This window comes from Pangasianodon hypophthalmus, chromosome 1 (genome assembly GCF_027358585.1).
Source record: "Pangasianodon hypophthalmus isolate fPanHyp1 chromosome 1, fPanHyp1.pri, whole genome shotgun sequence".
NCBI classification, from domain to species: domain Eukaryota; kingdom Metazoa; phylum Chordata; class Actinopteri; order Siluriformes; family Pangasiidae; genus Pangasianodon; species Pangasianodon hypophthalmus.
Window position 1 is genome coordinate 19,607,927 of NC_069710.1, and position 12,890 is coordinate 19,620,816.

The 12,890-nt window shown below is 38.0% G+C and overlaps 1 protein-coding gene across 1 annotated transcript; it reads left to right on the plus strand.

Moving 5' to 3' along the window:
• Nucleotides 1–1,565: 1,565 nt before the first annotated feature.
• On the plus strand, nt 1,566–9,569 carry tlr18 (toll-like receptor 18). Its single transcript, XM_026926198.3, has 4 exons — nt 1,566–2,020; nt 4,126–5,096; nt 5,216–6,392; nt 6,658–9,569. The coding sequence occupies exons 2-4, from the start codon at nt 4,132–4,134 to the stop codon at nt 7,078–7,080; spliced, it is 2,565 nt and encodes an 854-aa protein (XP_026781999.1). The 5' UTR covers nt 1,566–2,020; nt 4,126–4,131; the 3' UTR covers nt 7,081–9,569.
• Nucleotides 9,570–12,890: the final 3,321 nt, after the last annotated feature.

Genomic DNA, 12,890 nt, shown 5'->3' on the forward strand with positions numbered 1-12,890 from the left:
ATTTTTAAAAATGTAAATTTGTCATCATTTAATGGTGCCTTTCTTAAGTTTGTGAAAGTGTAACATTGTAATTGCCACTATTATTCACAACATTCCCACTCACCACCTTATCAGTGGTTATCTGAAATCATAATTATCATTTCTTAATGAAGATATAGTACAACAATACTTTTGCAAAGTGTTGTTTTATCAAAGAATTTTATCGCTTGAAACAACAAAATTTACAATACTCCACACCACTTTTTGCTCCTCCAGTAATGTTGTAGCTTTAATATGAAGTATCTCTAATTGAGGAAGCAAAAAAAAAAAAGACTGACAGCATTAAATATTGCCACACAAAATTTAAAATTTAAAATCCATTGATGTAAGTACTACAGGTAGCATAGCTTCATTTACTGTATGCTGAAGTGACTGGTAATTCAGCTGCTGTCTTGAATTAAATTTGGATAGATCTGCATGCATTTTGAGTTGCAAAGTGGGATAAAAGTTTAGTTCTCAAGAACATTTTCTATACTCGGACATTATATAAAACAGCTTAATTTTCAATTACTTTACTGCATTCAATGACTCAAAGATTTAAAGTTTCAAGGATACACCTACTGCAAAGAAACCACTGGGCAACCAATAGTTTGTTTAGTTATGGGTCTCCAAAAAGGGGAAACATTGAATATAATGGGTCCATATAAGTTTAATATACGTTAAATCAAGAGAGTCAGTGTGTCTTCTCCCAGAAATGTTCATCCCAGGGTGGGGAAAAAATGATACAAAGTGAAGCAGATAATACAAAAGTTCATGTCTAAACTGAAAAGGAAGATAATGCTTTTGTCCTCCCTTATTGTCTATTATTCCATCCAGAGTGCTGAAATCAAAACCATATATAAATCTAGATAAATTTGGACTACAGACTATATCTAGGCACCTTTAAGCATACTTCAGTTACCCAATTTCAGCAAACACCAAATTCTCACTGGAGATTTTTTTCTCACACAATGAGTTGCAAGTGTACAAAATATTGAAGCTTTCATGCTGACATGGCTTGCATCAAATTTCACTGAGGTAAGAGAAATATGAAGCATCTGAAAATGAGCGAGTGTGTGTGTTTGGTCACCTGTGGAGAAGATGCAGCACCTGTTGGACAAAGTCCAGGAAAACCACTGATAAAACCTGATATTGATGGGTTTCACCATGACTACACTGGGCCATGAGATGTGCAGCTGTATGTCTGTTGCCAAACACAGTACAGAGAGAATAGCACATATACATACACAGTACACTGACATAGCAGAATATAATAAGGATTACAGCCATGGAATTAAGAAGTAATTGCTATTACTGACAGTTATTTGCCAAGTCATTCAGTATGACATCATAACTACACTGACTAACAACAACAACAACAACAACAATAATAATAATAATAATAATAATAATCATAAAGTGGTTGCCAGAGGGGCCACCCCTGGCCACCTCTTAGTTATGCCTATATGTACTTTACGGGTCCCCTCGAGGGACAATTGAAACACGTTTAATGATTCTAAATGTTCTTAGAGTATATACACTGGACTGCTTCTTGAGAGTGGCTGTCGTCAGAGATAAAGATCTTTTCAGGACAGGTCTGCTTGGCAGTCGTTGGTTATATAGTTGTGTGCTGTTCACCAGTAGCACCTCGCCGGCTACATCTGCATCTACATCTCAGCCGCTAGCACTGAGACAGGACGGGAGGGATTACACCCTGCGCACAAACACCGCATACACGCACCACGCATGCCGTACAGGACCACCTTTACTGACTGCCAATCCTTGTCGCAGGTGTGACCTTCTTCAACACACTGACATTCCACAATAATTCTCGAAACTCACAGAAATCCGAGGATGCCAGGAACCTGTCTTTTCGTACCGGTTTGAACTGAAACAGTCTCTGAGTTTATCAAGTCTATTAGGCGAGTGCCTAGGCAAATATTTATTTCACAAAAGGATAAAGAATGCAAAAATCTCCATCATCCCTTCGACTAATTCAGGAGTAAGTACAAGTGTCTTGTTCATGATTCAGAAAGTTGTATTCAGACTGCAGGTAAACAGTCAGCCTGCTCTAATGGCATGCACAGTGAGCAGAACAATTAGCAAAGCTTAAGACGAGAAAAGAGAATAGCATATGTTTTCTGACCATCATTTCATCACGTGGGCCATTTATAAACGTCATATATCTGGGGCTTTCCATGTGTTGTTTATTTGAGTCATTGTTACACATTTATGCCAGTACACCTCAGAATTTTTCAAACAAACTCCTCAGAATGGAGTTTATTTGAAAAACTAAAAAAAAAAAAAAAAAAAAAGCAAAAGTGACAATAATTTATTAAATAGTGAAACATTACACTTGAGTGTCTTTCATATTGTACCAAAAAGGAGGAGCATGTATTGGTACGGATGATGTCTATGAGTGAACATGATGAGTAGCCAAAGTAAACTGAGTGTGTATTAAACAGATCTGTTTTAACTGCTAGAAAGGCACTTTATTTTCTATCCTGTACGCTCTGACTTCGGACCTGTACTTCTCTTCTACTGTATTAATTCACTCAGTGCCTTTTCTCCCTCGTGATTGTAATGGTAAGTGTTTTTAACATGCTTAAATGCTTCAAAACTATGTGAGACAGGACTAAAACAATTACTACTGATTTAGACAGAATAAGTATCTTGTAATCAGATAATATAGTATATTGTAGGCTTGCACTCGTCTTTTTATATCTTTATCTACATTTACATTTACATTTATGGCATTTGGCAGATGCTCTTATCCAGAGCGAGTAGGTCACTGGCTCACTAGGTCACAAACTAGGATAATCTATGTTATCTATGTTCCTTTTGACCATATGTATTCTTTTTCAAAGACTCATTCAGAGATAGCATTCACTAAAATGTTATAAAAGAGAATCAATGTTAGAAATAAGGCAGTTCATTCCATCCTGCACACCTTTGCTTCATGATATAGATAGATATATCTCTCAAAGCCTAATGCTTGGGGAAAAGTTTGGTTTTTTGGTTAATGAATGGATAAAATTGGTAAAAACAAGGAAACAATGGAATGGAAGATAAGGCAGGTAAAGAATATTAGAAGATCGAAATTGGTGTCGTATGCATTTGGCAGTGTTCTTTACTATGTGAAGTTGATGACATTTTTGCAATATGGAACCTAATAAAATGCTGATCTAGGTTATGGCCCTGTATGCAAGGTAATAAAGATAAGCACAGTTCTTGTCAAATAAAACACCTCTGAGCAAGAAATTGAAAAGTAATTAGGAAACAGCACATGTTCAAACATTTCTGTCTTCCATATTTGGTGTGCAGTCAACTTTGAAGTCAACGTTTAATTTGGCAATAAAAGCAGTGATAACGTGTGTGCGCGTTAGTAAAGTGTAGGAGCAAGTAACTCTACATTTGTAGCCTAAACATAATTGCAACATGAGAATCTGTGTGACCCAGACTGCTGTCTTAGGGACAGAGCGACATTGCTGGCATAAGATGATCACACCGATATACAATGCAGACTAAATGATCACACCGATATACAATGCAGATTAAGTTAGCAAGATTCTACTTTTTTTTAAAGGAAATACATAATAGCTGAGACATGCCATAGATGTCATGCGTCTTTTGGAGTGCAGGTTACAGCGTAGTTATACTGTCATATTATTAAAATTTACATTTTTTTATTTATACTATGTACTAAAGTGTAAGGATGATGTGTTTATTGATTATTTCTATTTCTCAGAACAGCACTTCAAAGGATGTTCAGTTTTTTGAAATACTGTTGAAAATTATCAAAAGTGGTCGAAGCTTAAAAATTTATATCTAATGTAGACAATACATTTTACAATATTTTAGTCACCCATTTAATGCAAGATTTCTAAAAAATGTAAATGAAGATTTTACATTTTTATTGTTTTTTTATATATATATATTTTATTCTAAATATATAAGAAATGCTACATAATTTTAGCTGTTTACAAATGTACAACGTTAAGGCCATGCCAACACCCTTTGATTATGTTTATACAGTTGAAAATGAAAGATTATGTAAAAGGTAAACACCACAATAATAACAACCCATGCTGTTATATCTCTACACAGATCCAAATGGCAGATGTGAGAGTATTTACTTTGTTCAGGCTTGTGTTTGGCTTCCTCATCTTACCATTTCAAGCTGAACAATCCTGTCTGATATCTGCTGACCAGCGCACAGCAGACTGCCGAGGCCAGCGACTGGAGCAAGTGCCTGTGGAGGAACTGCCTTCTTCCCTAGAGAAGCTAGATCTTTCCTATAACATTCTAGAGGTTATCAAAAAGGATGATTTCATTCAACTGCCTCTCCTCAGCGTCCTCTGGCTTCAGTATAACAATATATCTTTGATTGAGGATGAGGCCTTTCACAAAAATCTACTACTGGAAGAAGTGAATATGTTCAATAACTCAATGACTTATATTCCATCAAAAGCCTTTGCACCACTCAGCAGGCTGACAATTTTAGAGCTGGCAAATAATCTCTACACTGAGGCAACACTGGATGATGTGTTTATGAATTTCAAGAGTCTAAAACTATTGTCTTTGGGTGGTCCTGTTCTCAGCACATTGAAAAAGGGGGATCTTGATGTGTTAGCCAACATATCTCTGGAGAGGATTGCTATTAAAACTGGTTCTAGCCTGGACGTTTATGATCCAGGGTATCTCAAGAACATCCAAACTGCAAATTTGTGGGTGGATATAGCCATAGATAACAGAACACACGTACTTCCTCTGATACTGAAAGACCTTGAAAACAAAACATTTGAAGCCCTTCGTTTCCGTAATCTCTTTGAGTTTAAGTACTATACCGACACAGAGGATATTTTCTATGGCTTACAGTATATAAACTCCCAGCAGCTGACCTTTCATCGTGGGAAATTCAATGAGGACCTCCTAAGAATGGCCCTTGTGAATTTAGAAAAAAGTGAGATTAAATCACTAGGACTGTTCTTCATTGATTTTGCCCGGTCGCAAACACTTGTGAATAGTGAGGAAGCATCCAGTATGACAAACCTAACACTGGATATGTTGGTTTTGTCGTAAGTATTCCAGCTATCTGTTTATATGAACAAGGACATCTACCTCTTCTTAATATCCCAAGATCATATAAAGTTGTCAGAATGAACAGTTCCCCTGATTGTTATGTTTGATTTTACAGGGATATCAGCAACCCAGACATCCTACGCTTTGACTGGAGTTTTACATGGTTGAGCAAGGTCCGTCACCTGCGCATAAACAATGTGAATTTTAACATCGTGCCCTGTGATGCATGGGAGGAGATGAGAGGGGTTGAAATACTTGATGTATCCAAAAACAGTCTTAAGGACAATTTTCTCTTTAACCAGCAATGTGACTACACAGATACAATGTCAGAGCTTCACACCTTTAATCTCAGCAATAACAAACTGACCAGCCTCAGCTCCTTTGCATCTCTTGCTGGGGGGTTCAGACACCTACAGGTAATTGATATCAGTCACAACCAGTTGGGTTTTAAAGGAAACAGCCCCTGCTCTTGGAAACAGAACATCACCACATTCATCGCTAACCATAACAGTATGGTTATTGACAGCTTCAGATGTCTCCCAACTACTGTATTGTACCTTGATCTCTCCTACTGTAATTTAGACCAGTTAGATGTGAACTACTTCAGGAAGGCCATCAGTCTGAAGGAGGTCTACCTCAGTGGTAACAAAATTAAATTCATTCCCTCTGATTGGAAGAGCCCCAGTTTAAAGTCACTGACTTTGGATGGAAACTCTTTTGGGATTATCAGCATGAGGTCTTTCAAGGGAATGCCTAAGCTGGAGCAACTCAGGGCAGGTAACAACCCTTACCACTGTACCTGTGAGCTCCACACTTTCATACAGGAAACTGCAATCAAGGGCAAAGTTAACATCACAGACTGGCCGGAAAACTACAAGTGTTACCACCCAGAAGACCTGCTCAATACAATGGTATCTCATTATCTCCCTGGTCAGATAGTGTGTGACATCAGGCTGGTCATTGTTATCTCTGTAGTCACCACAGCAGGTGTCGTGCTAGCACTCATGCTAATATGCTATTTTTTTAATATACCGTGGTATGCTAAAGCTACATACCAAATCCTCAGGGCCAAGTATAGGTCTCATAAAGAAGGACTGGCACTTTCTGTGGACTATACGTTTCATGCGTTCATTTCCTACAGCCACTCAGATGCAGACTGGGTAAGGGACGAACTGTTACCATGTCTGGAAAACTCCAAGCCCCCTTACCGTCTTTGCATCCATGAAAGAGACTTTATGCCAGGAAAATGGATCATCGATAACATAATTGAGAACATTGAAAACAGTCGGAAGGTATGTAAAATGCGATTCAAGCCCACAGAGGAAAGAATACAATAAGTTCAAATTTAACAGCATACAAAAAGTTAAATAATGCGTAATATATCTTACATTTTAACATTACTCACTTGTGTTGACAGCCATCCAAATTAATACAGATACCCAATAACATGTTTGTCTAGACTGTTAGACTATCATCCTTGACAAGTTGATAGGTCACATGCATGAGTGCACTTTAACCATTTTGCAAGACATTCTAACCTGCTGTTTCATTGTTAAGGTTATCTTTGTCCTGTCACGGCACTTTGTGAACAGCGAGTGGTGCAACTATGAGCTCTACTTTGCCCAGCAGCGAGCCATGGGCAAGACCTTCAGTGATGTCATCCTAGTGGTAAAAGAGCCCATCGATCCGAACTCCCTGCCCAGCAAGTACTGTAAACTCAAAAAGATGCTGAGAAACAAAACTTATTTAGAGTGGCCTGAGCACCCCAAACATCAAGCCTTCTTCTGGGCGCAGCTGAGGAGCGTCATGGGGAAACCTAATCTCACGCAGCAGTTCTCATCCTCCATACGCAGACGTTCCACAAGAATGAACACAGTGTCTGTGATTGAGCTGGCCCCGGAGAATCAAAAGTCTGTAGATTCTGGGCCAAAGATAGATGAGGCATCAGAGATTAAGCTTCAGATTATAGGAAAGGCTTGAGGTCTTACAGAGAAAAGCTCAGAGGATCACTCAGGATATCACTGATATAGATATCTTCAGCTTAATGGACAGTGAATAAGTTAGTTGTGCTGAGTGCATACCACAATGAAGTGCATCTTGAGAAACATTGCTATTAGTGCTTTTCCACTGGATGGTGCGGCACTGCGCAGTGCAGAAAACTAACCATGATCCCGCATGTTGTCATTTTTCCACTGCCAAGCAAGCTGTGCCGCATCTAATTACCCGTGCTGAATTTGTTTACTGTTCTTTCCCACATACCATGTAAGCCAAGTTGGTATATATACAGACAGGTGACAATTTAAAGGAAAAAAACAACATGAAGTGTCTTACTAAGATGTCAGGCTACCATGGGCCATCAGAACAGCTTTAGTGCTCCTTGACATAGATTCTGCAATTCTCTAGAACTGTACTGGAGGAATGAACAACATTTATGAAAAGGATATTCCCTCAATTGGTGTTTTGATGATGGTAGTTGAGAGCACTGTCTAACACATCAGTCCAAATCTCTCATAGGTGTTAAGTTGGATTGAGATCAGATGACTGTGAAGGCCATAGCATATGATTTACATTGTTTTCCTACCCATTAAATCATCCAGTGAGCCCTCATGCCCTGTGGCTGGGGATACTGTCATCCTGGAGAGACCACTTCCATCAGGATAAAAATGTTTTCTCATGGGATAAGTGTGATCAGTCAGAACAGCTTTGTATTGATTTGCAGTGGCCCTTCCTTTTAAGAAGACAGTAGACCAAAACATGCCAGCAAAATGCCCTCCATAGCATTACAGAGCAACTCATTTTTCCTTTAATTTGTCAACCATCCTTTAAATAGTGCTGACCATTGATTGGTTAAACACAAACTTCACTGACTCATCTTGATTAATGTCTCTGGCAAAAGTAAAGTCTTTTCTACTACTGTAGCACAGATATCCAATAGTGACTGACCACCAAAGTTTCTTCTTCTTTTAAAAGGCATTTTTTAAGATGCAACACAATTTTATATAACAGTGTCATGTCTTTTTATTCATTAATCAGAGTAATACTTTAATATTATAATATTAATTTTAATATTTTAGTATTTCTTACTTGAGATCCAAGTAAAATTTGATTCACTTTGTTTGCTCCCTATGTAGAATCTAACATAATGGTCCACTCTACCTTGTGCCCTACATGCATGGTATAGAACATCATATGAGATTCAGCCACTGAAAAATACATACACTCACTAAGCACTTTATTAGAAACACTATACTAATACTGGGTAGAGTCTCACTTTGCTCTCAAATCAGCCTCAATTCTTTGGATCACGCAATTCCTGCAGATTTTTCAGGTGCACTTTCATGCTGCAAATCTCCTTTTCTACTACAAAGGTGTTCTATTGGATTCATCTCCGGTGACTGGGAAGGCCACTGAAGAACACTGAACCTATTGTTATGTTCAGGAATCCAGTCTGAGACAAGTTTTGCTTTGTGACATGGTGCATTATTATGCTAAAAGTAGCCATTAGAAAATGGGAAAATTGTGACCATGAAGGGATTCACATGGTCAGCAACAATACTCAAATAGGCTATGGCATTCAAGCGATGATTGATTGGTCATTAATGGGCCCAAAGTTTGCCAAGAAAACATTCCCCCCACCATTACACCACCTCCACCTGCCTGGACTGTTTACACAAGGCAGGTTGGATCCATGGATTCATGCTGTTGGCACCCAATTCTGACCCTACCATCTGTGTGCCTCAGCAGAAATTGAGATTTATCAGACCAGGCTAAGTTTTTCTAGTCTTCAACTATCCAGTTTAGGTTAGCCTGTGCCCACTGCAGCCTCAGTTTTCTGTTGGCTGACAGAACTGGAACCCGATGTGGTCTTCTGTTGTTGTAACCCATCCGCCTCAAGGTTCAACGTGTTGTCAGATGCTTTTCTGCTCACCACAATTCGAGTGGTTATCTGAGTTACTGTGGCCTTTCTGTGAGCTCGAACCAGTCTGGCCATTCTCGGTTGACCTCTCTCATCAACAAGTTGTTACCAACCACAGAATTGCCGTTCACTGGATGTTTTTTTCTTAATTGCACCATTCTGAGTAAACTCTAGAATGTTGTGTGTGAAAATCCCAGATTAGTGGTTATAGAAATACTCAAACCATCCCATATGACACCAACAATCATGCCACAGTCAAAATCACTGAGCTCACATTTTTTTTCCCTATTCTGATGGTTGATATGAACATTATCTAAAGCTGCTGGCCCATATCTGCATGATTTCATGCATTGCACTGCTGCCACACGATTGGCTGATTAGATAACTGCATGAATGAGTAAGTGTACAGGTGTTCCTAATAAAGTAATCAGTGAGTGTACATGTTCCTTGTGTTTAATATTGTTTGCACTCAAACTTCTCTGTATTTTCTCTAAGGATTAAAGTATTGACACACTTGGATGCATTTTGATGCGTTCAAAGCCACTGAGTGAAAGTTTGCTTCTTTGTATCTTCACTAAATATTGAACACTTGCATTTGGGTGGACACACTGCCATTAAAATAAAATTGTTGTGTCTTGTGCTAAATAGTTCAGCATGTTAGGGGAGACATGCAACATTTTAACTTAGAATATGAGATGCCTCGAATCATCTTTTTTTATTTAATTTTTACTACTTGTGTCTTTTCACTAGTCACCCAATAACCTCCTGAGAACTCTTCATACTTTCATATATAGCATTATTTAATGGAAAACCAACACAAACTCGGCCAGGATATGGATAAGCTGTGCCCTTCAGTGGAAATGAGCTATATGTCTAATGTAGTGAGAAAAATGGTGCGGTATTACAGTATAGCTATTACTAGATGACAGTCAGTTTAATGACTTAAAGCCTGGTTGTGATCAGCAGCTTTCAGAAAGATTGTCTTTATAAACTCCATAGACACCAAAACAACTGCTACTTGCACCATGCTGACAAGACGGGGATACAGTAGCATGGCAGCACTATATTTCTGAGCATAATAGTCAGTGAGAGATGCTTTTGAGAGCCTAGAAGCAAAGAAAAAAAATTTATTATAACCATAAGCTTCTAATATTGACTTAATGAAAGGTAAAATCACTCGACTAACTCTGTCATATTGGCACTTGCCCTAAACTGGCTATTTATTAATTCAGACTTAGTTTCATTATCATTTTGAATAGTTATGAATAGAATAGTTTATATACACGGATCAGCCATAACATTAAAACCACTGACAGATGAAGTGAATAACATTGATTATCTTGTTACAATGACACCTGTCAAGGGGTGGGATATATTGGGCAGAAAATGAACAGTCAGTTCTCAAAGTTGATGTTTTGGAAGCCAAAAAAAATGGGCAAGTGTAAGGATCTGAGTGACTTAGACAAGGGCCAAATTGTGATGGCTAGACGACCGCGTCAGACCATCTCCAAACGGCAGGTCTTGTGGGTTGTTCCTGGTATGCAGTGGTTAGTACCTACCAAAAGTGGTCCAAGGAAGGACAACCAGTGAACCAGCAACAGGGTCATGGGCGCCCAAGGCTCACTGATGCGTGTGGGGAGCAAAGGCTAGCCCGTCTTGTCCGATCCCACAGAAGAGCTACTCTAGCACAAATTGCTGAAAAAGTTAATGCTGGCTGTGATAGAAAGGTTTCAGAACACAGAGTGCATCTCAGCTTGCAGCGTATAGTGCTGCATAGCCGCAGACCATCGGCTGACCCCTATTGGCTGCCCATGCTAACCCCACCGAAGGTGCCTACAGTGGGCACATGTGCATCAGAACTGAACAATGGAGCAATGGAAGAAGGTGGCCTGGTCTGATGAATCACATTTTCTTTTACATCATGTGGATGGCCGGGTACGTGTGCATCACTTTCCTGGGGAAGAGATGGCACAAGGATGCACTATGCAAAGAAGGCAAGCCGGCAGAGGCAGTGTGATTCTCTGGGTAATGCTCTGCTGGGAAACCTTGGGTCCTGGCATTCATGTGGATGTTACTATGACACATACTTTAACAAGTATTTAGCATTAACAGAGTTTGGAGTGACTCACACCTCACTCATTAACACAAAGTTAAAGTGAATGTGAAAACCATCCCATATCTACACACTAAAAATCAGAATTAGCAGGTATTATAGTAGTTGTTGATCCTCAAAATTGCAAAATTGTTTGCAGCCATTTGAAAATGTGTTTTGTAGTGAATTGGAATCCTGTATTTAAAAAAAATACAATATTTTAAAAATGTTGATGTGCCAAATTAATTGGTGTCTAACTCAAAATAACAGACAGAGATATTAAGACATTAAAAACCCAAATAACCCTATAAGCATTGCTGAACAATTTCTAAAATGTGTATTTTTTCTAAATTAATTATAGCTTGGTGAAGAATATAGGATTAACTTTAGGTGAAAATTATAATTATAAATTTATATATATTATATTATATAAATAATATATATAATTTGTATAACATGTCAGAGGCAGACTAATTTTATATGATGTAAAACCTAACTGTGTGGTTACAACCTATATTTCATGCTGTAATCACATAATTACCTTGGAATTGTCTTTGATTAAACTGAGCCTGTTGGCCTTTTGGCAAGTGGGTGAGAAAATGTGAAAATGTGAAAAATTAAATTGAACTAATATTATATGTATTCAAAAATATATAATACTCTGCAGTACCACCATGACTCACTGGGTGGCCCCAGCCCACAGGTTGAAAACCACTGTTTATGCTCCTGTCTAATCTCTACATCATAGCAATGCATAATATAAAAACCACTCCCGATCCCATTGTATCATCATGGATGAAGAAATGCAGAACTTGACAGATACAAAAATGTATAAATAAAGGAATAAATAAACTGAGAAATAACTAATAAGAAATTTTCATAAATAAATAAACACAAACAAATAATATATATATATATATATATATATATATATATATATATATATATATATATATATATATATATAATTAACTATATTATTATCTATATAACGGTATGTATGAAAAGAACTAATAGACAGAAGAATACACAGGTAAATACTGAAATTAATTGAGTGAATTGGGGGTATTTTCTGAACTTATGTTTTATTATTATTATTAATAATAATAATAAGAAGAAGAAGAAGAAGAAGAAGAATTTAGTACAAAATTATAATACACTCTTTTATGTCACTGATACAGGCACTTATCAGGAGAAGGCATAGCTGTAAAAAGGGGGCAGAAATATAAATCTTTGTGTCATCAGCATAACAGTGAAAACTGAGACTGTGTTGATGGATAGTGTTGCCATAAGGAAAAGCAAAAAGCTTATAAAGAGAAGAGGGCCAAGAACAGATCCCTGGGAGACACCATGAGTTGAGAGGAATAGTGGAGGATATGTGTTTCTCAACTGAAATGAAATATTGTCTGTCTGTGTGGTGGGAATTAAACCAAGAGAGAGATAAGCCTGTGATAACAATGGCTGAGATACGTCATGACAGGAGTATGTCATGACAGGCTGTCAGCTGCCAAGCTCAAATCAAGGAGGATAAAAGTATAGTAAGAGCACCAGAATCCATGGGGTTTAGAAGGTCATTAACAACCCTGACAAGTGCTGCCTGAGTGCTCAGATAGGCAAAAACCAGTTTGAAAGTGATTACTGGAGACTCGGTGGACTTGCAATAAGTCTTTCCATGACTACAAAATGGAGATTAGAGATGTGTTTGTAGCTGTTTACCAGAGTGGGATCCAGCTCATGTTTTTAAAGAATAGGAGGGTCTACTGCCTTCTTTAGTTCCAACAG

Excerpts from the sequence above, each read along its gene's own strand:
- tlr18 (XM_026926198.3), top strand. The coding sequence starts at position 4,132 with ATGGCAGATGTGAGAGTATTTACTTTGTTCAGGCTTGTGTTTGGCTTC. Across the intron at positions 5,097-5,215 it reads CTGGATATGTTGGTTTTGTC|GGATATCAGCAACCCAGACA; the intron begins GTAAGTATTCCA and ends TTGATTTTACAG. Across the intron at positions 6,393-6,657 it reads ACATTGAAAACAGTCGGAAG|GTTATCTTTGTCCTGTCACG; the intron begins GTATGTAAAATG and ends TTCATTGTTAAG.